General features: G+C 52.6%; 3 protein-coding genes across 9 annotated transcripts in view; 1 reads left to right on the top strand and 2 right to left on the bottom strand.

The window, feature by feature from the left end:
* Positions 1–11,538, bottom strand: part of LOC143833977 (uncharacterized) — a 14,645-nt gene extending 3,107 nt beyond the window's left edge. The window contains exons 1-4 of one of the 4 annotated variants that reach the window (XM_077330392.1): positions 11,434–11,538; positions 8,428–8,554; positions 2,618–2,716; positions 1,282–1,369 (exon numbers count right to left, since the gene is read on the bottom strand). In XM_077330392.1, coding sequence (XP_077186507.1) covers positions 1,282–1,369; positions 2,618–2,632 — 103 coding nt within the window. In that variant the 5' untranslated portion in view covers positions 2,633–2,716; positions 8,428–8,554; positions 11,434–11,538. The other 3 variants (XM_077330394.1, XM_077330393.1, XM_077330391.1) reach the window with 3 other exon arrangements.
* Positions 1–15,571, top strand: part of LOC143834022 (uncharacterized) — a 30,726-nt gene extending 15,155 nt beyond the window's left edge. The window contains exons 1-4 of one of the 4 annotated variants that reach the window (XM_077330519.1): positions 11,684–11,783; positions 13,055–13,181; positions 13,412–13,501; positions 13,959–15,571. In XM_077330519.1, coding sequence (XP_077186634.1) covers positions 13,061–13,181; positions 13,412–13,501; positions 13,959–15,466 — 1,719 coding nt within the window. In that variant the 5' untranslated portion in view covers positions 11,684–11,783; positions 13,055–13,060 and the 3' untranslated portion in view covers positions 15,467–15,571. Of the gene's footprint in view, positions 1–11,683; positions 11,784–12,898; positions 13,182–13,411; positions 13,502–13,606; positions 13,619–13,958 lie in introns of those variants that run through there. The other 3 variants (XM_077330521.1, XM_077330518.1, XM_077330522.1) reach the window with 3 other exon arrangements.
* On the bottom strand, positions 4,785–25,140 carry LOC143834161 (uncharacterized). Its single transcript, XM_077330765.1, is given in 8 exon segments — positions 4,785–7,430; positions 13,611–13,625; positions 19,738–20,833; positions 21,899–21,997; positions 23,162–23,288; positions 23,921–24,006; positions 24,726–24,782; positions 24,943–25,140. Coding segments are annotated over 6 exon segments (2,658 nt in total). The 5' UTR covers positions 23,951–24,006; positions 24,726–24,782; positions 24,943–25,140; the 3' UTR covers positions 4,785–6,139.

The following is a 25,140-nucleotide window of genomic DNA, read 5'->3' as shown; positions in this document are numbered from 1 at the left end:
GTTTTACAAGCCCTGCGGAACAGTTTGAGGTTCCACAGAGCTCTGGGTTCCATCAGGCCGGACCCAGGGCCAAAAAAGCCCCAGCCCTGGTTGATTAGGCCAGTCTAATCTTGTTGGGGCTGGAGCCTTCCGGGATAAACAGGCCTCCAAATTCCCGTGGAAGCCCCAAAGAGAGAGAAAGAGGGGCGGGGAATGGAATCTCAGTGCTCCCAAGGCAAAACATCTGCTGCTGCCTGAGAAACAGTGTCTCCTGTATACTGCTTCTCTACCCAAAGGAGTCTCAAAGTGTCTTACAGTCGCCTTCCCTTTCCTCTCCCCACAACAGACACCCTGTGAGGTGGGTGAGGCTGAGAGAGCCCTGAGATTACTGAAGAAGGAGAAGAAGATCTGGTTCTTATATGTCGCTTTTCTCTACCCAAAGGAGTCTCAAAGCGTCTTGCAGTCGCCTTCCCTTTCCTCTCCCCACAACAGACACCCTGTGAGGGAGGGGAGGCTGAGAGAGCCCTGAGATTACTGAAGAAGAGTTGATCATTTTATGCTGCTTTTCTCTACCCAAAGGAGTCTGAAAGTGGCTTACAGAAAGAGAAGTCAACAGTAAGCTCCTTTGAGACTCCTTCGGGTAGAGAAAAGCAGCATATAAGAACCAACTCTTCTTCTTCCTCTCCCCACAACAGACACCCCATGAGGGAGGTGAGGTGGGGAGAGCCCTGATATTGCTGCTTGGTCAGAACAGCTTTATCAGTGCTGTGACTAGCCCAAGGTCACCCAGCTGGCTGCACGTGGGGGAGCTCACCAAATCAGAAGCTGCCACTCTTAACCACTACACCAAGCTGGCATTTCCAGTGTCAACATTTCCCACCCATTGTCCCGAATATTTTAACCCGTCTACTTGGAGCTAAGCGCCACTGGCTTCCCATTCTTACTGCACATGTGTGCATTGTGCAGCACACTGAGAACATTCCACACTGAGCTATGCATTTCGCATTCCCCATCTAAGGACCATTTTGCCATTTACAAGACTGTCTCGCTAGGTAAACCTATGAATAACGAATAAAAATTTGGTAGCTATTTTCCTTCCTTCCGCTAGTGACAGTTTCTTGACATGTCATTTTCCTTCATTTCCCTTTCTTTCTCATCTCAGCTGTGGAAAGATTATTTAATTGCAGATAGCTGAGCACTGAAATGTCACTACTACCACTAGCGGATCTTGCCCAGGAAATCCCTGCCCAGCAGCCACAGAAAGCGTCGTCAAATTCCGACGAGGAGCAAAGGGATCCATACCAAGAGGGGCCACGTTCCTGGCAAGGGGGCCTCGAGCCGGTCCTCCCTCTGTGAAACACGCGGCCACCGCCTCAGAGGTCACCATCCTCTGGAAAGAAATGCCACCACATTATTCCCCAGAACAATTTGCTTCTCAGCACAAAGACTTCTGCTCATCCCCTGGAGGGCGAAACGAAGGGGAGCCCCCCGGCTATTTCCCTGTTGGAACAGTTGGCAAGGCCAGTCTTGTCTAGTCCCAGCCTGCCAGCAGCTCTGCGGCTCAGGGCCGAGAAAGGCCGTTCCCATCACCCCCTTTTTAAACTGGAGATGCCGGGGATTGAATCCGGGACCTTCCGCATGCCAAGCAGAGGGGCTCTTCCCCGATCCATAGCCCCTCCCCAAAACAATGGGAAAGAGCTCATCAAATATTTAAAGCAGGAGCTTGGGAGAATAAATCACAAAGAACATTAAACTAAGCGCAAAAACGGCTCTTTCCTAGACGAAAACGGAGGCTGATCTTTAAAGGGCCCAGAAACTCTGCCAGCCCAGATTCTCAGACATTTGTTACCTGATTGTTTCCCACCTTTAAAAGAAAAATTCTGCCTGTCCTCTGTTGAGTGTCAATGAGCATCTTTATGTAAGAACCTAAGAAGAGCCCTGCTGGATCAGCCCAGTAAAGGTCCACCGAGTCCAGCCTCCTGTCTCACATGGTGGCCAGCCAGTTCCTCTGGAAGGCCAGCGCACACCTTCCTAACGTTAAGTACTGTGAGTGACAAGGAAAAAGGAGGAGCTCTGCTGGATCCAACCCGAGGTCTGTCTCAACCAGCATCTGGTTTCAGAGCTGCCAACCAGCCACCTTAGAGAGCCAAACGTGGCCAGATGCCGAGTCAGAGCCCACTTTGTCACATGCAGATGTCATCAGACAAAATAAATATACAGCAAAAGCTCCCAGTAAGCAAGAAAAGGGAATGATTTTACAAAAAGAGGTCATTTCTTAAAAATTAAAGGATCCACTTTAAAAGAGGAACACAGTACAGTTCAAAGGATCCAGGCATGCCTGAGAGAGAACCATCAAGTACATAAAAATTTCTGTTGAATCTAACATTAAACACAAATGTTTCTCCTGCCGATGTATGCTCTGCTCATCTAAGGGAGGGCCAGCTGACATCACTTCTGGGATTCCTTGAGGTCGAAACAGGCCACCATAAACATAAACTAAGATTTCATATTTTTCCATATCACACAGGCAGTCCAGCTAGTACTCCTGCTTTATTTCAAAGGCAAATTCAGGCCCCGTAAACAAGGAGGAGGAGCCTAAAGTGCTCTGCCTGCCCCTCCCGGAGGACTCCTCCCTTACCTGGGCAGCATCCATGGCAGCCTTTTCCACTCCAGCCCAAGAGGGAGAGAATCCGGGATCCAGCCACACACCTTCAGCCAGACCCACTGGGCAGGGTCGCTGTCAGGATAGAACAGAGGAGAGGAGAATGACAGGAGTTTAAAAACGGGTACGAAGCCATCGAAAAGGAAAGAGAATGCCTCCATAAGAGTGGCTAAAAAGGCTGAAAACCCAGAAGATGTGATTAAGAACATTTTCTAGGAAAGTGACCCCCCCCCCCCCGTCCACTGGGCATCTGCCTCTTGCCTGGGTCTCTGCAGGGCTCTGCTGCACAGCCAGGGCCAGAGGGCCCCATCGGACCCCCACCTACTCCCAGGGCTCTTTCTGTCCGCCAGCAACCGGGGCCTTGCCAGGAAGCGGCGCTCCAGAGGCCTCCTCTGCAGGATCCAGCTGGAATCTCACGGGGAGCAGAAGGGATCGGGCCCCTCCTGGCGTTGCTCGGGAGAACAGGGCTGCCAGATCAAGGGGGGGGGGAAGCCTGGAGATTTCGGGAAGGCGCCTGGGGAGGACGGGGACGTCAGTGGGGTGCAGGGCCACCCTCCCGAGCAGCCCTGTCCTCCGGGGGGGGGGGGCGAGGGAATGGATAGAATCCTAGAGCTGGAAGGGACCCCGTGGGTCATCTAGTCCAACCCCCTGCACCATGCAGGACACTCACATCCCAGATCTCTGCAGCCTGGAGAGGAGGGGCTATTCCGGGGGATCCCCCGTCCCCGCCTGGAGGCTGGCATCCCTGCATAGAAGTCCCCCCTCCCGAGCAGCCCTTTCCTCCGGGGCGGGGGACAGACTGGTCTCCTTTGGCTGGAGATTCTCGGTCATTCCGGGGGATCCCCCGTCCCCGCCTGGAGGCTGGCACCCCCAGCGATCGCGGAGGCTTCTGCAGCCCCCCCCCCCCTCGAGCGGCGTCTAAAGGCGCGGGCGGGGCTACCCGGGGCTCACCTCCCGAGCGCGGCTCCTCCCCCCCCAGCTGCGGGCGGAAGAGGAGGGGCCCGGCGACCCTCTTCCGGTTCCCTGGCAAACAAGTCCTCTGGGTCTCCCCGCCCGGGAGGGGAGGGCCCAGGAAACCGGAAGTGCCTGCCTGGGCACCGGAAGGAGGCAGCGCCGGAGCCAGGGGCCCCTTTAGAGGGAAGCTCCCGCCCGGGATGGGTCTGGGGGGTCCTAAAAGGTCCCCTGGGCTCGGGGGCGCCGCTTGAGACCCCCTCGAGGCTGGCAAGGGAAGAACGCTTCTCGCGCGGCCTTCCCTTTGTTTGTTTGTTTATTTTCAAATTTGTATGCCGCTGCTCTCCATTGCAACTCCTTCAGGAAACCCCTGCAGGGCCCCCAAGAAGCCCCAGAGCTCCCTGCAGCCCTGGCCGAGAAAGCCTGAGGTGGGGGAAGGTTAGGAAGGTCACGGTCACCTCTTCCTCACCCTGAGGGGAAACAGCGGCAGGCTTACATGTTGCACGGTGCTCCTGACGCTGTCCTGAAGTGCAAATAATAAACGGGTCAACATGCTGCGAATATAAGCCCCAAGAAAAAGTAATCCTTAAAAAAACTAATCATGTATAGGATAGCAAAAATAAATCTAGATCCCATGAGCTGTTAGTCAACTCACTTAGAAAACGTTTTCCCCTTGAATCTTTCTGGAGTAGTGTGGTGGGTAGAGCAATGCAACATTTTCATCTGCTTAATAATTAATACAGAAGATTGCAAAGATAAAATGCGCCTTTTGGTTCACTGATTCATTCCATGGGAACTAAGCAGACATCTGCGGCCCTCCAGATGTCCACGGACTACAATTCCCATGAGCCCCTGCCAGAAAATCTGGAGGGCCGCAGTTTGACTACCCCTGGTCCAGCCTGCCGTCATTTTAGTGCGAAATCATGGAGGCTGGATTCTCTGGCTAAAGAGACTGGTGCAAAGATGCTCCAACCTCTGCACCTAACAGCAAGGCTAGAGAACCTGTGTGATTCCACTTCCTGTAAGCAAAGAAGCCTTGACCTAAAACACTTGGCGAATTCCGGATATCAAAGACTGAAGCTGTGATAAATGGCCTGTTTGAGGGGGGGGAGCAGAAGAGGGGGTTTCCACATTTCTGAGTGTACATTTTAAAAAACAATCCTAAACAGACTTACACGCTTACACTTCAACAGCCGTAGAAGGAATAACTTTATTAAGGATTGCACTGTTAAGGTTTCATTTCATGTGAATAGGTTCATGTGGGTAGCCATGTTAGTCCGAAGCGTCAGAACTAAGTTTGAGTCCAGTGGGACCTTCAAGAAGAACACCCTGCTTTTCACTACCTGATGGAGTCCCAAAGCAGCTTACAAAAAGAAACCTTTCCCTTCCTCTTACTGGTGGCCTTTAAGCAGCAGTTGGACAGGTACTTCTCATAGATGCTTTTAAGCTGATCTTTCTAACTCTACGATTCTATGATTCTCTTCCCATAACAGACGTCCTGTGAGGTATAGGAGCTGAGAGCGCTCTGACAGAACTGATCTGTAAGAACAGCTCTGAAAGAACTCAGCTGGCTGCAGGGAAGGAGGAGTGGGGGAATCAAACCTGGTCCTCCAGATTAGAGGCCGCCACTGCTAGCCACTACACCATGCTGGCTATCTTAAAGATGCTACGGGACTCAATGAATCCTGTAGCTTTTTAATGTTTTCTTCAACTCCATCCTCAATTAACGCTATGCGGAGGCCACACAAAAGAGTCAGGTGCTGGCTGAGCATTTTCAGGGTTCTCCAGTGTTTAACTGGAAGAGTCATGGGTTAGACGACCTTTGTGATGATGGGCCAGGGCAAGAGGGGCCAAGCTTAAAATCCCTGTTTGCCGCGAAACCTACAGAGTGACCCTTGGGCTGGATCAGGGCCAGCCTAGCCTACCTCACAGGACTGTTGTGAGGATAATATGGAAGAAATAAGAACCATCTAAACCAACCTGATATCATTGATCAAAGGGCTGGATATAAAACACACTACAAAATTAGAGCCCTCCCTGAATTGCTTCCAAAACAAATTGGTTACATCTTCCGTGTCCAGCAAAAAATCTTCACTGGTCAGTGAAAGTTGCCATACAAGCTCCTATGACAAATCTTCCACAAGGAGCATTAAGATCAGGCAGTTGAATCTGCTGAGGGTCCCTGGAGATAAAACTGGCCTCAATCAGGGCCAGGGTCTTTTTGGCCTTGGCCCAAGCCTGGTGGGACACTCTCCCTGAAAAGACCATATCCCCCCAGGACTCTGCACCATTCCAGAAGCCCTGCAGAACTGAGCTGTTCCGCCAGGCCTATGGCTGAGACCAGGCACTGAAGTCATGGGATGTTGGCCTCCCCACCTGCAACATGGGACCCCTCCAAATCTGACGAAGCTCAACATAAGGAGGTGGTTTTAAAGAAGGATGGTTGTTTTATTGTCACCGTTTTATCTTATGCTGTATGGTTTCAAAATATTGTCCACCGCCCTGAGCGAACAGGATAGGGCAGTATACAAATAAAATAATATTCATTCATTCATTTCCTGACGTCTTCACAGTGTGCATTTTTCGATGGGCAGTAAAGTGAGCGCTCCACCTGAAGCTCTTTCCGCACTCCAGGCACCGGTACGGCTTCTCTCCCGTGTGGATCTTCTGGTGTGACGTGAGGGCTCTGTTCCACCGGAAGCGCTTCCCGCAATCCAAGCAATGGAAGGGCTTCTCCCCTGTGTGGATCCTTTCGTGGGAATTCAGGTGGGTGGTATTGTGGAAGCTTTTCCCACACGCCAGGCATTTGTATGGTTTCTCTCCAGTGTGAATCCTCTGGTGCGAAGTCAGAGCCGTGCTGGACCGGAAGCGCTTCCCGCATTCTGAGCAACTGTACGGTTTCTCCTGGGTGTGAATTCTCTCGTGGGAGCTGAGGTGGGTGGTGTTGCTGAAACTCTTGCCGCACTGCAGGCATTTATATGGCTTGTCACCCGAGTGAATTCTCTGATGCACAGTCAGGTGTGAGCTCTGATTGAAGCTCTTCCCGCACTCGGAACATTTATATGGCTTCTCCCCAGTGTGGATCCTCTGATGTGACCGAAGGCTTGCGTTATCCCGGCAGCTCTTCCCACACTCCTGGCATTTATACGGCTTCTCCCCTGTGTGGATTCTTTGATGCCTGCTCAGAGTTGCGCTATAAGCAAACCTCTTCCCACACTCCAAGCAGTTATACGGTTTTTCCCCGGCGTGGGTTCTTTGATGCGAAGTCAGCTTTGTGCTCTCGCTGAACCTCTTCCCGCACTCGGAGCATTTGAACGGTTTCTCTCCCGTGTGAATTCTCTGATGGGAGCTGAGGCTGGTGCTGTCACTGAAGCTTTTCCCACACGCCAAGCACTGATAAGGTTTCTCTCCCGTGTGGATTCTTTGGTGCGTAGTCAGGCTCGCGCTATAAGCAAAGTTCTTTCCACACTCCAAGCAGTGAAATGGTTTTTCGCCGGTGTGGATCCTCTGGTGAGAGCTGAGGCTGGTGCTGTCGCTGAAGCTTTTCCCACAGTCCACGCACTTGTAAGGCCTTTCACCCCTGTGGATTCTCTGATGAGTGGTGAGGGTTGTGCTCCGGCTGAAGCTCTTTCCGCACTCCAGGCATTTATAGGGTTTCTCTCCCGTGTGGACTCTTTGATGCAAGGTAAGGCTTTTCCCATCGCTGAAGCTCTTCTCACATTCCAGGCACTTGTATGGTTTCTCTGCGCTGTGGATTTTGCAGTGTGCGTTCAGGTTCGATTTAGAACTGAATGTTTTCCCACATGTGGGGCACCCGTTCCTTTTTGCTCCTGTGTGGCTGTTGGGTTGGACCGAGATCCCACCTGCTTGGACGTCACTGGTGCAGTCAGCAAGGGATTTCATATTCCAGTTGGGGGCTTGGCTTTCTTCCTCTTCCCTCAATTCCCCTTGATTCCCAAGAGCCTCCTCCTCTCCTTTGATCCTGCCCAATGAAACCCCACGGGATACTCTGCTGTCTTCACAGATTTGTCCAGCGGCTGACGGGATAAGCAGATGCAGATGCATGAATGATTAAAGACTTTCATGGCCAGAGTTAACTGGCTGTTGTGGGTTTTCCCGACTATGTGGCTGTGTGGATAACTATAGCTAGACACTGGAGCCATTAATAAGACAAATCTTTCTACAAACCTGAAAAGGCCCTTGTGAATATGAAATCTAAAAACAAAAAACATGATTGAAAAAACACTTCAAATTATATGAAGCAGCACCTGTGGCTTTAAGAAATGAAAGCTCCCACGGCTGTTGCCAAAGCAACCACAACAGTACCAGCAGCCTACAAGCCTTGGTTTCTGTCAGTAAAATGCAGGGGGCAGAGCCCTTTCTACGCCTATCTTGGCCTTTAAGCGAGGACAAATTGTGGCCAGCCCCAACAGCCACTACTGGGCAACTTGCATGATCCAGAACTAGCTGCTTGCTACCATTCAACAGCAACCACCCCACATTAACCAGTGTTATGCAGTGATTAGAGTTTCAGAGTAGAATATGGGAGGCCCAGGTTCAGATCCCTACTCTGCCACGGAAACTCACTAGATGAATTTCATCCTACCTACCTAACAGGGTCGTTGTGGGGATAAAACAGAGGAATGGAGTGTGATGTACGTTGCTTAGGCAGGATCTAAACACTGTAAATAAAATTTTCAAAATAGACAAAGAGGGGGGCAGATATCAGGTGGATGGGTGAGTGGGAAGGAGAGAAGGAAGTAGGAAGAACCGCCTTGTCAGCACTAGGGGTGTGCATTCGGTAAAACTCAGAAAACACACACACACATTCTTACCCAAAGAGGCCGTTCTCTCAGAGTCCTCCAGCTTGCCTCCCCCTTCCAGAGCTTTTGGGCTGGGATTCTGCACGGATACGTCTCCCTCGTGGAAATGCCGGGCCTCTTTCTTCAATACCACTGGGGACTGGAAGAAGAAAAGTCTTTTCTCAAAGACAAGTTGTCGCCTCCCAGCGTTTCCTCTCCCCCTTAACATGCAAGCACTTTTTGCCCACCATCTGAAAGGTGGGGTAGTTAAGATGAGGTAACTGGGACGTTAAGGTGAGGTAGGAAAGGTGAGGCACCTGGGAATTTCCCTGCAGGACCAAAGTTTCCTCTTTGTGAGTGTGTGTGGGGGGAGGGGACACACTTGTTCAGTAATGTGACCGTGTTGCTGGCAGGCACACGGCAGGTAGGTGCCGCCAGAAGGTCCACCAGCGGGGCCAGAACTCCAGGAGACCTCCCACAGCGTGGTACCACACACACAGAGCATCACTGCCCCAGCCACGCTGAGTCAGGCCAAGGGCCCATCCAGTCCACCGAGAAGACAGAGCAACCGTGTTCCAGACGAGAGGGTCCCATCTATACCTCACGGCCAGGAGCCACCCATGGGCCTCTGCTCTGATCCACTCCTCCCCAGTTGATGCAGTCTGTGCTTGTAGCCACCACCAATTCCTGCAGCAAGACCAGCGTGCCCGCCTTAATGACCCTTTAGGTGTGCAAATACTTCCTTCAATCTACTCAAGACTTCTTGCTCATCAGTTTTCTTTCTTTATTTATTTACTTGGATTTTTATATCGCCCATTCTTTACGGCTCTGGGCAGTTTACATGGAACACTTCATAAATTTGCATGGAATATTATAACAATCTATAACATTATATATTTTTCAGTAGAACATCACAATCTAACAGTAACAATTACAACACAACATGAATAACAACACTGGGGAGATCGCATTGTTCAGTCACGGCCGGGTGTCTGAGTGCCCATGAGTTCTCCCATGGTGAGACTCTGCCTTCTCTATCTCTATCCATTATTATGTAAGCCTCTGTCAGGTCACCCCCTCTAACCTCTTTCACCTTTTCTTATAGGAATGGGCTTCTGCTCCCTTCATCATGTTAGTGGCCCCTTTCCCAGGGCTAGAATACCCTCTTTGAGGGCCGGGGACTGGAACGGCACACAAACGAGGCTACCCATTTCTCCAGAGGCCGGATGAGCTTGGCTGCCATGTTGTTGGCCCCAAATATTCCCCAGAATGTCCCACAGCAGCCCCACGAGCCTCCCTGCCACCTTTGGGAGTGTCCCCTGCCCAAATCCCCCTTCTACAAGGCCAGGAAAGATTAACGGGGTCATCACAGCAAACTTAAATGGACTCCGGGGAATGGTAGAGGACAGGAAGGCCTGGAGGATCATTGTCCAGGGGGTCGCGATGGGTCGGACATGACTTCGCACCTAACAACAACAACACGGCATCTCCTTTCATTGTTTGAGTTAAAGAAATACGGGGCCATTTCCTTTCTGTCCTTTGCCCTAACAAATCAGCACTGGAATTATTATCAGTCAGGTCATTTAAATGGCCTTTGAAGACCCCAGACCGCCAAGCAGAATCAACAAGGGGGAACCTGGGGTTGCCAACTCTGGGGTGGCCACCCTGGAGACTTTGGGGGAGGAGCCAGGAGTGGGTGGGATTTGGGGCAGAAGGGCTTTCAGTGGAGTTTGAGCCAGCTTATTCATGGACCACGTGCCAAGGGCCCCGGGCTCCCTGGGGCCCCGCACAATGCCTCCCCTCCCCAGGGGTCGGGGCCGGAGCCTCTCTATCCAGGGTGGCACCCCAGTCCGCCCTCCCCAGCAGCCCTGCTCTGATCTCTGGCCCCAGGAGAGGAGCTCCCATTCCAGGGCCCCCCCCCGGCCCCCCCTGGAGGATGGCACACCGCCAGAGTCCGCCCTCCCCAGCAACCCTGCTCTGATCTCTGGCCCCGGGAGAGGAGCTCCCATTCCAGGGCATCCCCCGGCCCCCCCTGGAGGATGGCACCCCGCCAGAGTCCGCCCTCCCCAGCAGCCCCTGCTCTGATCTCTGGCCCCGGGAGAGGAGCTCCCATTCAAGGGCATCCCCCGGCCCCCCCTGGAGGATGGCACCCCGCCAGAGTCCGCCCTCCCCAGCAACCCTGCTCTGATCTCTGGCCCCGGGAGAGGAGCTCCCATTCAAGGGCATCCCCCGCCCCCCCCTGGAGGATGGCACCCCGCCAGAGTCCGCCCTCCCCAGCAGCCCCTGCTCTGATCTCTGGCCCCGGGAGAGGAGCTCCCATTCCAGGGCATCCCCCGGCCCCCCCTGGAGGATGGCACCCCGCCAGAGTCCGCCCTCCCCAGCAGCCCCTGCTCTGATCTCTGGCCCCGGGAGAGGAGCTCCCATTCCAGGGCATCCCCCGCCCCCCCCTGGAGGATGGCACCCCGCCAGAGTCCGCCCTCCCCAGCAGCCCTGCTCTGATCTCTGGCCCCGGGAGAGGAGCTCCCATTCCAGGGCATCCCCCGGCCCCCCCTGGAGGATGGCACCCCGCCAGAGTCCGCTCTCCCCAGCAGCCCTGCTCTGATCTCTGGCCCCGGGAGAGGAGCTCCCATTCCAGGGCATCCCCCGGCCCCCCCTGGAGGATGGCACCCCGCCAGAGTCCGCCCTCCCCAGCAGCCCTGCTCTGATCTCTGGCCCCGGGAGAGGAGCTCCCATTCCAGGGCATCCCCCGGCCCCCCCTGGAGGATGGCACCCCGCCAGAGTCCGCCCTCCCCAGCAGCCCCTGCTCTGATCTCTGGCCCCGGGAGAGGAGCTCCCATTCCAGGGCATCCCCCGGCCCCCCCTGGAGGCTGGCACCCCGCCAGAGTCCGCCTCCCCAGCAGCCCTGCTCTGATCTCTGGCCCCGGGAGAGGAGCTCCCATTCCAGGGCATCCCCCGGCCCCCCCTGGAGGATGGCACCCCGCCAGAGTCCGCCCTCCCCAGCAGCCCTGCTCTCTGCGGCCCCTCCCGGGCTTCACTCACCGCCCCCCACTCCCCGCCCTTGCTGGGGCTTCTTGCTTGCAGGGAGGAAGGGGGGGGGCTGGAGGCCGGAAGGAGCCCCCCCCCCCCGGACCTCTCTAGGCGGCCCCCTCGGCGGACTTAACCCTTGCTCGCCCTCGGCCCACGGAGGGGCTCGGGGGGGGCTTCTGAGGAAGACCCAAGACCTCGCGGGGTTCGAGCCAAGGCCACACAGACGAAGCCCGGAGGACCCCCCCATTCCTCCAGGCCCCGCCTGGAGGTTGGCAACCCCACCTGCAGGAGATGGAGCACAGCCCCCCCCCGCGCAGAGGAAGCCCCCCCCCGAGGGAAGCCACGCCCGGGCAGGGCGGCAGGTGAGCAGACCCTGCAGGGGGAGTTGCCTTCTTCCCCGTGCTTGGGGGGCCTAGGGATGCCAGTCCCCCGGGGGGACCAGGAGATCTCCTGGACTGCAGAGGTCAGTCCCCCCTGGAGACTCATCTTTAAGCAACAGAGATGCGTTTCCCTGGAGAAAATGACTCCTCTGGAGGGTGGGGTCCACTGCATGATCCTGCACTGAGGTCCCAGCCTGCCCCAAATCCCGCCCACTCCCATCTCCCCCCCAACCCCACCCGCAAGTCTCCAGATCTTTCCTAACCCAGAGCTGGCAAACCTGGGCAAAAGGCAGCATTTGTGTGGTTTCTGGCCCCTTCTGGGCAAGCTCCAGGTCCGATTCTGGCAACAATAGGGGAGATTTTTGAGGAGTGGAGGGTCGTGTACCATGCTAGGGGATTGGTCCCCCACCCTTACAGGGTGATCCTTTACCAGTCCTGATCCCTCAGTCTAATCTACTTTGCAGGGTTGTTGTGAGGATAATATGGGGAAGGGTGAGTTCTGGCCCCATTGCAAGAAAGGTAGTGGGGGGAGCATGCTGGACAGAGGAACTAAGCTGGTCAAGAGATGGATTCTGTCCCTCTCTGTCTCCTTTGAGATCCAGTGTGGTATAGGGGTTAAGAGCAGCAGACTTCAGTCTGGAGAACTGGGTTGGATTCCCCACTCCTCCACATGTAGCACTCTGTGTCACACTTTGGCCAAAACCCTGGTGCCACCAGGAGGTCCACCTGCAGGGCCAGAACCCCAGAAGACCTCCCACTCCACCCCCCTACAAGCACCAAGAAGACAGAGCATCCCTGCCCCAGACTTAAGAACATAAGAGAAGCCATGTTGGATCAGGCCAAGGGCTCATCTAGTCCAACCCTCTGTGTCACACAGGGGCCAAATCCAGGTGCCTTGAGGAGGTCCACCAGCGGGGCCAGAACTCCAGAAGCCCTCCAACTAACCAAACATACAGAGCATCTCTGCCCCGGGTAGAATACTCCATCCAATCCCTTCTTGAAGCTAAACCTGCAGCCGCCACCACTTTCTGCAGCAGGAAATAGCCTTTTCTAATCACTCTTTGGGTGAAGAAAGACTTCCTTTGAGCTGTCCTAAGCCTCCTGGTCTTTCATTTCATAGAGCATCCGGGGGTTCTTGTATTGGGAGCAAGGAAGAAAAGTCCCTCTTTCTCTGCCTTCTCTCTCCCATGCATGATGTTGTGGTCGCCGCCTCCTTCTCAGTCAACAAGGGGACGTTTCCCTTCTCCCTTCAGAGTCGCATGTCCTTCGAGGAGGTGGCTGTTTGCTTCACGGAGGACGAGTGGGCGCTGCTGGATCCGGGCCAGAGAGCTTTGTATGAGGAAGTCATGCTGGAGAATTATGAGGCCTTGGCCTCTCTGGGTGAGGATCCCTTTCTTTGCCTTGAATCTGAGGACGGACCAAAGAACTGAGCTGCCTTGGAATTGCCCCTGTGAGGGAGGGCCATTCCTGAGGGGTGGAGGCTGAACTCCCCTGAAGCCGCCGTGTGCCGAGTGGGACTCCTGCTCAAAGAGTCTTGGGGCACCCCTACGGCTGCCAAGGGCAGAGGCTACTCATACAGCTTTGATTTCCTCCCTCTTTGGCCCTTGCAGGTGAACTGGAAGTGTCCAAGCCTGACCTCATCGCCTGGCTGGAAGAGAGCAGAAGAGCGGAAGCAGGAGGAGAGGGAGAGGACACGGCTGGTAGGAGTTCCTTTGAATGCTTTGGATTTGGGGAAATTCTTCAGTGGACTGGTGGATTGTGCGAATCATTCCTTTTACCTTCTTAAGGGACTGGAGGCACCTTACAGACAGGGATCGGTGCAAACTGGTTAATGATCTGAAGTTTGGCCTGAACTTGGGCTGGTTCAGAGTTTGCAAACCAATGTTTGGGGAAGGCACCTTCCCCAAACATTTTTCAGACTTGTGGCTAGTTCAGCTGTTGGAGCCAGCCATTTAAATTTGACAGCTGAGTGGTACGAGGTCCCCTGGTCAGCGGCTTTGTTTAAATGGCTGCCAGGTGAAGGTGCAAGATATAAATTCATAAATTAATCCAATGGATGGATAGATTGGTAGATAAAATTATCTTATTCTTCCCACAAAAGCCATTGTGTAAGGCTCTGTCTCTGATCCTGCCACTTTCCTCCCTTCATCTCACCAGGTTCTTTGTGGGAGTGCGAGAGCAAAGGAGATCCGGACGGGATAATGTCGGAAGAAGCACCCCGGCTGCAGCATGGAACAGGAACCAGCTCAGAGCAGGAGAAGGCAAATGAACCGCCTGCTTCTCAGGGAGACAGATTCTGTGCAATCGCAGTCCAAGAAACGACGGGCCAAGGCAAGAACAAGCAGCAGTGCCCCATATGTGGGAAAAACTTCAGCTGGAAATCCAGTTTAAGTTCCCACTGGAAAATCCACGCTGGCGAAAAGCCCCATAAATGCCCAGAGTGTGGGAAAACCTTTATCTGGAACTACAGCCTCATGTCCCATCTGAGAATCCACACAGGGGAGAAACCCTACTCATGCCTGGAGTGTGGAAAGAGCTTCAGTCGGAGAGAAAAACTTACTGGGCATTATAGAACCCACACGGAAGAGAAACCGTACGAATGCTCAGAGTGCGGAAAGAGTTTCCGTTGGAAGGAAAGGCTTACTAGACACCTCAGAATCCACACTGGGGATAAACCGTATATTTGCACAGTATGTGGGAAGAGCTTCAACTGGGGTCATAACCTCATAGCCCATCTGAGGATCCACACTGGGGAGAAACCATTTACCTGCCTGGAGTGTGGGAAGAGTTTCAGTCAGAGGACGACCCTGACTTCCCACCAGAGAGTCCACTCAGGGGATAAACCATATAAATGCTCAGAGTGTGGGAAAGGCTTCAAACAGAGAACCGACCTAACATCTCACGAAAGAATTCACGCAGGGGAAAAACCGTATCAGTGCTCAGACTGCGGGAAAAGCTTCAATCGTAGTACACATTTAGCGTCACATCAAAAAATCCACACAGGAGAGAAACCGTACACATGCTCAGAGTGCGGAAAGAGTTTCAGTCGAAGTGCAAATCTAACTTACCATCAGAGAATTCACACAGGGGAAAAACCATACGTATGTCTGGAGTGTGGAATGAGTTTCAGTGTGAACACAAGTCTATCCTTACACCAAAGCATCCACACTGGGAAGAAACCATACATATGTTTGGAGTGCGGAAAGAGTTTTGTTTGTTCTGCACGGCTCACCAGTCATCAGAGACTGCACACAGGGGAGAAACCATTTATATGCTTGGAGTGCGGGAAGAGTTTCAGCCGGAGCACGAACCTCACTTCTCATCAGAGACTGCACACCGGGGAGAAACCATTCATATGTTTAGACTGTGGGAAAAGCTTCAGTCGGAGTGCAAACCTTCTTAGACATCAGAGAACTCACACAGGGGAGAAGCCGTTTAAATGCCTGGCGTGTGGGAAAAGCTTCAGCCATTGCGAAACCCTTACTTTGCATAAGAGAATCCACACAGGAGAGAGACCATTTAAATGCCTGGAGTGTGGGAAGAGTTTCAGCCGGACCACACACCTCAATTCGCACCTAAGAATTCATTCCAGAGACCGGCGTTCGGCCTTTGGTGAATCTGCACCTCTTGGTTTTCTGGAGGACCACTGTCCTAGCTTGCTGTAGAGCAAAAGTCAAATGACAAGACCATTCTGTCCTCTCACCAACCAAACTCATTGTGTGAACCAATTCTTTCATGGAGGAGTCTTTAAAAAGTCCATTCTTACCTGGGTCTTGACCAGCGTGGAATTCTTGCCCGTGTCCCGCCCGCCAGCATGATTAAGGGCACTGCTCCATAACTGCTGCAGACCCGTAACTGCAGACAGGCCAATTCCTTGCTTACCTGTTGAGTGGCCGGGAAGTTCTGTGTTCCAGGGTGGGGTGAGGCCCTCCTGCTCTGCTACAATCTGCATTTATTCTTCCAACAGTTCAGGCAAAAGCCTCTTTAAATTAACATACCATAAAAAATGTATTGCATACAACATTTTATGTTCAGTGGCACAGTGAAGACGATTTAGGCTGATCCTGCATTGACTTCTTAAAATCTATATAGCCAGTCCGACGTCCTTATGAGCAAAATCCCCACCTGGCTTCATCGGTTTTAAAAAATCACTTGGCAGGGACCAGGGCAGGAGTTGGAGGGGGCACCACGGTGGGGGTCTGTGACCTCAAGGGTCCCCATTTGGCCTCTCAGCACAGGAACCCTCAGATGCGTTGAAGCTCTAGAATCACAGAATCATAGAGTTGGAAGGGGCCATAGAGGCCATCTAGTCCAACCCCCTGCTCAACGCAGGATCAGCCCTAAGCATCCTAAAGGTATTGACCAAGGGATAATTCCCCTTCCCCCCATTGGTCTGTATTTCTTCAAGGCCTTTCACATCCAAGTAGTAGATATAGCTGTAAAGGTAAAAGGTAAAGGTATCCCCTGTGCAAGCACCGAGTCATATCTGACCCTTGGGGTGACGCCCTCTAGCGTTTTCATGGCAGACTCAATACGGGGTGGTTTGCCAGTGCCTTCCCCAGTCATGACCGTTTACCCCCCAGCAGCAAGCTGGGTACTCATTTTACCGACCTCGGAAGGATGGAAGGCTGAGTCAACCTTGAGCCGGCTGCTGGGATCGAACTCCCAACCTCATGGGCAAAGCTTTCAGGCGGCTGCCTTACCACTCTGCGCCACAACACTCTCTTAATGAATGGCTTCTTGTATAGCCCACCTTTCATGTTGGGACTGAATACTCAGGTTGCTTCCCCACATACTAAATAACACCCTTTCAGTGCATGTTGCAGCTGGATTTCACTGTGCAAGATGGCAAAGACCCACTTGGATTGTGATGGCATGGCTTTGCCTTCCGCAGATGTTGAATGGAGCACTTGTGTGCTTTTACATCTGGATTACTTCTAATGTTCAGCAGCCTTTTCTAGGTAGCTTCCTGAACGCAGAAGACCCTTACAGGGCAAAGGGGGGGGGGAACCAAATTCCACGTCTATTCTTTCTTCCTTGAAAAGGTCTTGTTCTTTAAATGTCCTCTTTTAATTATTTTTGTATGCCTTTACTCTTTTTCTACTACTATTCTGGTTTGTGTGTGTGTTTTTTTTTAACTAAACAACAGAGGTTGTGTGAGGGATCACAGGGAATGTTTACCAGGACTGGAGTCATTGTATTTTCAAAGTGGCCTCTGCTATAAAAAAACAAACAAACTGATCCTTGCATAGAAAAGATACCTATTCTCTTTTGAACTATACGGAATCATGGATTCAAATGGGCAGCCATGCTGGTCTGAAGTAGCACAATAAAATCAGAGTTCAAGGTGGGAATAAATCTTTGTTGGCCTTAAAGGTGCTGCTGGACTCTGATTTTATGTGAATTCGTTCAGGCAAAATCCACGTGTGGAGAAACTGCAGGCCGGCAGGGAGGAGAGGAATGGGCCTTGAACCAGCGGCACCAAGTCCGTGAGACCTCAGAGCTTACATCTGCCGAGCAGAAACGCTGCAGGGAAGGCGGATTCTCCTGGGCTGATTTTAAAAACTCTCTGGCTGCAGAAGAGGCTCCTCCATCTTGCTTTGCTCCTTGGCTGGCCACAAGCCAGGAAGGACTAAGCCTTTATGGACAGTCCTCCTGGCAGGAGACAATGTGGAGCAGCTCCTGGGATAAGAACTAACTTAACGAAGCAGCTTCAAGTACCGCTAGGTCAAGGTCTCCCCTGTGCAAGCACCGGGTCATGTCTGACCCTTGGGGTGACGCCCTCCAGCGTTTTCATGGCAGACTCAATACGGGGTGGTTTGCCAGTGCCTTCCCCGGTCATGACCGTTTACCCCCCAGCAGCAAGCTGGGTCCTCATTTTACCGACCTCGGAAGGATGGAAGGCTGAGTCAACCTTGAGCCGGCTGCTGGGATTGAACTCCCAGCCTCCTGGGCAGAGCTTTCAGACTGCATGTCTGCTGCCTTACCACCCTGCGCCACAAGAGGCTCTTCGAGTCCTGCTAGCCTGTTCTAATTCAACATCGTCTAGGATCAGTGAGGAAAAGGGACTGTGCGGCTTCACCTTTTCTTTCTAACCTTGCTCCGCCTGAATCCCTGAAGAGACCATTTGTATTCTTGTTTATTCATTCATTAAAATGTTCTCACAATTTGACTGTTTGGAGCCTGATATCTGGAACACGCCACGCCTGTCCCTCTCAGAAGCATGCTGGCGGGGGGGGGGGGGAGAAGAGCGCCGTTTTGCGAGCGCCATCACTCCGGGGTGTGGAGCTGTGACAGGCAAGTCTCTGGAGTAGCTCCTCAGAGAAAAGCAGGAGACGAGGCAAGCGGGGGAATCGCTGGAGGCCAATGCAGGCTGGGAGCTGATTCAGGCCTGGGTCTGGAGCAGCAGGACACCATTCAAGTCCCGTGGCACCTCGGAGATCAAATAAGCTTTAGTCAAGGTTTATGAGCTTTCGTGGACACACACACTGCCTCAGATACGTTGGAATGGAAGTCAGCAGTTGTGTCGCCAGAGCAGGGATTTGAACCCGGGTCTCTTTAGGTCTTAGACAAACCGCTATACTATATTGACTCAGACAGTTTAGGAAAATCCCCCACCCCCAACACACACACAAAGTTCTTAAATAAGGGACCCCGCCCTGTCCGTCCTGCCTTGTCCTCCAGTGCAGAAGGATGTAAGATTATAAACAAGGATGTAAAATTAGTTTCTTATCCATTTTTTCCTCACGGCAACAGCCCTGCAAGGTAGTTTAAGCTGGGCAGGTGGGCCTGGCCCTAAATTTGCCCACATCCTTTAGGGGCAGGTTGGGGATCCATTGCTGGCTCTCCTTCAAGCTGGCCTGACATTCCTAGCCGGCCTTTCTCAGCAAGGGGTCACGAAGCCCTCTGGATTCTTGACGGCCCTGGAAGGCTTCCTCAAATGGGGTGTGCGTGTTATTTTCTTTAAAAATGTTAAACATTTATGGCCATGTCGACCTGCCCCCCCCCTCCCAAAATGGCCAATGATGAGCCTGGAAGGAAGGAGAAGGGGGGCCCTGGGGGGCCTTTTCCACAGCTCTGCTCCCCAACCAAATCCTGCATAATTGTGCCACTTTGGGGGTTCCTCGAAGCCTGAGTGAGGTTTCAGCCTCTGAAATGTCAGGGAAGTGGTCAAGCCCACTTTGTTTTGCACGGAAGCGGCCGTTTCCCACCCTCCGTGTCGGTGCTGCTTGCCCTTCCTGCCTTCTTCCTAGAAAACTTCTGCTCCCCTCCAAGCAGCCGGGGGGGGGGGGGGGATGGTGGACACGGCCCAGCCAGAGGGTTTGGCTCCCTGCATCTTTCGCACAGTGACTCCCATCCACACTGTGAAGAAGGGGGTCCGTTTGAGCATCCTAGCCCTGTCTGCAGAGAGACAAGCAGGCAGACACATCTTTTATTGTGACAGGAACTGCATTCTTTTATTGCATCGCTCTCTAATGCTCTAATCCAGTTTGCTTTCCACACTGCCAAGAAATCTGCAAGGGGGGGGGGAGCAAGGGGTCCTCGATGAATTCTTTGATGGCAAGTAAGGTGTCCAATGTGGCTGGAACTTTCCCACACTCAAGGCCTTTTCTCTTCATGGTAAATTCTTTGAGGGCAGGGAGCATTTCCAGTCCCAACTGAAGCTTTTTCCACACTGTAGGTAGAAATCTTGAGAGCCAGCTTGGTATAGTGGTTAAGAGTGGGGGCCTCTAATTTGGAAGAGATGGATTTGATTCCCCACTCCTCCACATGCAGCCAGCTGGATGACCTTGGACTAGTCACAGTCCTGTTAGATATGTTCCCAAATAGCAGTTCTCTTAGAGCTCTCACAGTCTCACCTGCATCACAGGGTGTTAGTTGTGGGGAAAGGAAGGGAAGGCAACTCCTTCAGGTAGTGAAAAGCAGGGTATAAAACCCAACTTTTCTTCTGTTACTAAAACTTTCCCCATGCGTCATACATTTCTATTTTTTCTCCCATATGTGAATCCTTTGATGGGAAGTAAGGCTTCCACTGTGAGTGAAGGTTTTTCCACACTCTAGGCATTGGTACGGTTTCTCCCCTGTGTGAATTCTCTGATGGTAAGTAAGGTGTGCATTCTGACTGAAGCTTTTTCCACAATCCTGGCATGCATATGGTTTCTCCCCTGTGTGAATTCTTTGATGGGAAGTAAGGCTTCCATTCTGACTGAAGCTTTTCCCACATTCCAGGCATGTATATGGTTTTTCTCCTGTGTGAATTCTCTGGTGGTAAGTAAGGCTTCCACTCTGATTGAAGCTTTTCCCACATTCCAGGCATGTATATTTCTTCTCCCCCGTGTGAATTCTCTGATGGGAACTAAGGCTTCCACTGTGGGTGAAACTTTTGCCACACGCCCGGCATTTATATGGTTTCTCCCCTGAGTGAATTCTTTGATGGGAAATAAGATGCCCAGCATGACTGAAGGTTTTCCCACATTCCAGGCACTTTTCTCTTTTCTCTCCCATATGAACTCTTTGATGGGACATTAGGTTATCTTTACGTCCAAAGCTGTTTCCACATTCCAGGCATTTATATGGTTTCTCCCCTGTGTGAGTTCGTTGGTGTAAGCTCAGCTTTCCACTCTCACTGAAGCTCTTCCCACACTGCAGGCATTTGTAGGGTTTCTCTCCTGTGTGGATTCTTTGATGGACATTAAGATTATGTTTCCTTCCGAAACTTTTTCCACACTGAAAGCATTTAAATTTTTTCTGTCCATCATGGGTGCTCAAATCTATGTTAATAGTGAGGCTTCCAGAAATCTCTTTTCCTCTGACACTATGCTTATTCCAATTGTCTCCTTTGTGTATTTTTTGAACCAGTGGAAATTCATCACCCTGAAAGAAAGGGAAATTGCTCCTTCCTTTGTACTTCTGGTTTTCCTTCTGTAGTGTTGTGCAAGATCCGCCCTTCTCTTCTATTTCTGGATACGAATCTTCTTCCTCCTTCTCCTGATGCTCTTCCATTTTATTCAGAGACTCCTGTGTCTGCCCCACTGGAAAAAAAAGAGAATTCTGGTGTGAACACAGCAAAAATAACAGAGTCTGAAATCAGGGACTGAACTAAATTAGGGAATAGCTTTTCCTCCTGACTGTTATGAGGAACGTGACCCTTCTCCAAGGTGAGCTGGAGGTCAGGAGGGCTGCCAGAAGGTCAGAGATGGACAAGGTGGGAAGCAGTGTGAAAATTGTACATGGAACACATGTGAATATGCACAAGCACGGTAGGTAGAAGGGGCAAAATAATCTAAGAACATCATAATATCAAATGAGCATAAGATCGAAAGGGTATGTAAAACGGGTTACTTATGGAATGTGAAATCCAAAATGTTGAATATAAATGTACCTCAGTAGAAATGGGTATTACTACATTTTGTGGACAGTGTTTTGAAAATTGTGGAGGGGGCATTGGGGAGAAATGCTATTTGTTTCATGCATAATTCTTCGCATCATTACTGCGTAATTGTGTTTCTGACTTGCAATCCCCTTTTCATTTCTGTATCTCCTTCACACCTTTACCTGGATGGCCCCAGCAAGCCCAACCTTGCCAGAACTTGGGGGCTAAGCTAGGTTGGCCCTGAACCTCCACGGATTGGGGTGGGAGTTCCTCCGGGGAACACGAGGGGCCAGGGCACAGAGGCAGGCCATGGCAGAGCACCTCGGGGGTACACTGGGGCTCACGGTTCGGAGGGAGGCAATGGCAGCCATCTCTGCAAGCCCCTTGCCTGGCTGCTAGACAAACCTCAGATCTCCAGACTACATCACAAACATCATACGCAAAATGAATCTTTACTTACGTAGTTTCCTAAAAAAATGAAAAGTGTATTTACAAAAAAGAAGAAGGGCTGTGAGAAGGTATAAGAAAAAGCCCGTGAATCTCTACCCAGGCACAGATCAGCTCATGAACCTGGAAATGTGGGTCACAGAATACACCGCCTTTCTGGGTGGGATCTCCTGGAGGACGCAGGGGGGATGGGTTCTTTATGGCAAGGCGGCCTCGAGGAGTCTTGAGCGGGAGCCCGGACAGCAGAGAGTCCCAGGAGAGAGATCTAGGCAGCTACCTGCCCATCGCTCCACTTCTGCAGAGGCCAGGAGAAACGGCTCTTCTTCTTCCTCTTCTTCCAGCCAGGCTATGAGGGCTGGTTTGGCAATCAGAGGGCCTTTTATCAGAAAGAAAGAAAAAAGACACCCCAAAATTATCGTTCCATGGTTCTACATAAATCCAGCAATTCTCAGTCACCTAGACCAGGATTAGCTGGCAGGGGCTCATGGGAATTGTAGTCCATGGACATCTGGAGGACCACAGGTTGACTACCCCTGATCTAGACTGTATCCCTCCAGAAATATCTCGTAGGCAGATAACAAAAGCGGGGAGGAAGAAGAGGTGATTTTTGTACTCCATGTTTTACTACCCAAGGGAGCCTCAAAGCGGCCCACAAACACCTTTCCCTTTCTCCCCACAACAGAAACCCTTTGAGGCAGGTGGGGCTGAGAGAGCTCTGGGAGAACTGGGACTGGCCCAAGGTCACCCAGCTGGCTGCATGTGGAGGAGGAGTAGGGAATCAAACCCGGCTCTCCAAATTAGAGGCTGCCACTCTTAACCACTTCACCAAACTGGCTCTCAATTCCATGGCTTAATGGTGGAGTGTGATACGGGGCCAATATCCAGCCGGCATCGGCAGTGGTGTGCCTGTCTCCTCCCTGCTGAACGGAGAACGAAGCCAGCAGCGTTCCCTCCACTGTCACCACTCAGCTCAGGTAAGGCAAGGCCCCGTCTGGAGGGCAGCCCTTGCCCAGAATGCCCGCCTTCTCCAGACCAGGTGTCCCTTGGCCCCTCTTCTGGTGCCTGCTCATGTGTTCAAGAACCCTGTGAGGTAGGTCAGGCTGAGAGTGCTCTGACGGAACTGCTCTGTGGGTACGGCTCTACAAGAACTGTGACTAGAAGAAGACCCGCTTTTCATTGCCCAAAGGAGTCTCAAAAGAGCTTACAATCACCTTCCCTTCCTCTCCCCACAACAGACACCCTGTAGGGTGAGGCGAGAGAACTCTGACAGGACTGCTAGGTCCTAACAGCACTATCAGGGCTGTGACTAGGCCAAGGGCACCCAGCTGGCTGCATAGGGAGGAGCAGGGAATCAAGCCCAGCTGGCCAGATTAGAAGCTGCCGCTCTTAACCACGACACCATGCCAAGTAGAGCAACTGTTCCCTTGTATCCTTGGCCATACTCATGGCACCAGATCATATTGAGCTGGCACTGGGGATCCTTACAGTCACTCCTCAGAGCATGAAGGAGCCAGCCCACCCAGGAGGACAGGATCCTCACCCAGAGAGGCCACGTTCCCAAAATTCTCCAGCATGACTCGCTTGTAGAGCGCCCTCTGGGCTGGGTGCAGCAGGGCCCACTCTCCCGGGGTGAAGTACACGGCCACCTCCTCAAAGGGCACCAGACCCTGCAAGAAGAAGAGAACGCTGGGAGAGATGGTCCAGAAACCCGGAGGCCGGAGTCACTAACTGGGAGCCGACCCCCAGTTCTCCTTCTCCTCACCAGTGGAGTACAGAGAGATGGGGGAGGTCCCTAAAAGGCGCTGGGAGAAGGTACACAAACGGATCCAGCCCAAGGAGCTAAGGGTACAGAAGGTGGACATGCTGCCGGCCAATGAAAGATCTGGAAGAGCTGCACTCTCCCCAAAGGGGCAGCTCTCAACGGCTCCTGGTTTCCCTGGTAGAAAGTCATGGTTCAGAGGCAGAGACCCTGCAGAAGATCAGCCTCTCCAGCTGAAAGGATGAGGAAGGGCAGCCTCATTAAGGAGGGGGGGGGGAGGCCAGGGCTTCTGCTTGGCCTGCAGAAGGTCCCAGGTTCAATCCTCGACATCTCCACTTGAGGAACTCTGGTGGGGAGGAGCCAGAGGGGACAAGGCCAGCTTTGAGAGAGCAGAGTTCTGGTTCAGCATCAGCTTGGAAATATGGGTTTGTTTCCTGGGATTTTGTTTTTACTGTTTTAATGATTTATTGTTTAAATGTGGGTTCAGAAGCAGTGGTAAGTTTTTGCTGGGGAACATTCACACACACACAGAGAGAGTACCTGGGTCAGCTGCATGGCATCTATTGTCATTTAACGCACAAGGGAGATGGCAGAGAAGGTGGTAAGGATGCCTGTTTTGCTGCTGCCTGGGAGGGAGGAAAGAAAGTGGACAAGAAAACTGCTTTTTGCTGCCCCAAATTCCCTTGAATGACCCCGTCTCCATATTTACCTCTGGACACATTTCAAGTTGCTAGACTTGATCTAGAAAAGCTCAAGGACATTTGGACAGGGGTTTCTCTCCCTTTCCCAGCCATTTTCTAAGGAAGGTGGACCACCTGCCGACACCCCTTCTTGGGACTGCTTCTTCCCAACCTCTGCAAACACATTCTGGGGCGCTGAGTCCCTGACCCTGCCTGAAGGCAAACCACGCCCTCCCCCCTGGGAGACCACCTGCCCTGTGGCACAGAAGCCTCAACCAGGGCCAGAGCCTTCTCTGTCCTGCCCCCCCCCCCCAGTGAAATGAGCTCCCGGAGATCAGGACCCTGACGGAGCTAAAACAGTTCCACAGGGCCTGCAAAAGGGAGCTCTTCCACCAGGCATTGGGTTGGAACAGCATCCAGGGAAGACCAACTACCTGCCCCAAATCTACCTGTAGGAGTGCCAGCCTCCAGGTGAGAACTGGGGATCCCCTGGAATTCCAGCTCATCTCCAGATTACTGAGATCAGCTTCCCTGGAGTCTCCCCAGACTCTGTTCCTTTATCCCCAGGAGATTCTTAATCTGTATCTGACAGCCTTACCCCCCCCTTCCATTCCCCCACTGGCAGCCGTAACCCGTGTGTGTGTGTGTGTGGCACAGCTATCTACCTGTGTCCTCATGAATGCCCTGTGCCAATCTGACCCGGCCGCTGCCACCGTTGCATCCTGCAGGAAGGAGAAAAACCAGAGGGAGAAGTCAGCACAAGGGCGGAATTGGGGAAGGGGTTCTCCCTCTCTCCCCCCCATTCCCTGATTTGGGCCTTTCATTGCAGCCCCCCCCCCACTTCTCCCCCCACAGACCCACAAGGAGAGAAAAGCCCCTCACCAGGAGGTCTCTCCCTGCCCAGCTGCTGCAGCAATGGCTTTCCCAGGTCCCCCCCCCCACAGACACCTTCACAGTGCCTCTCTAGGACTGTGAGCTCTGTCTCTTTAACCCTTTGAGAGGTTCCCAGGGCTTTAAAGGGCCGGGGGGGGGGGAGCTGGGGCTGGATCCTGCATGGGTAGGCCCCTGTGCCCTGCCCCT

The sequence above is a fragment of the Paroedura picta genome, chromosome 3 (assembly GCF_049243985.1).
Source record: "Paroedura picta isolate Pp20150507F chromosome 3, Ppicta_v3.0, whole genome shotgun sequence".
Taxonomy (NCBI): domain Eukaryota; kingdom Metazoa; phylum Chordata; class Lepidosauria; order Squamata; family Gekkonidae; genus Paroedura; species Paroedura picta.
The sequence above is the reverse complement of the archived record's forward strand: the minus strand, read 5'-3'. Positions and strand labels throughout refer to the sequence as shown.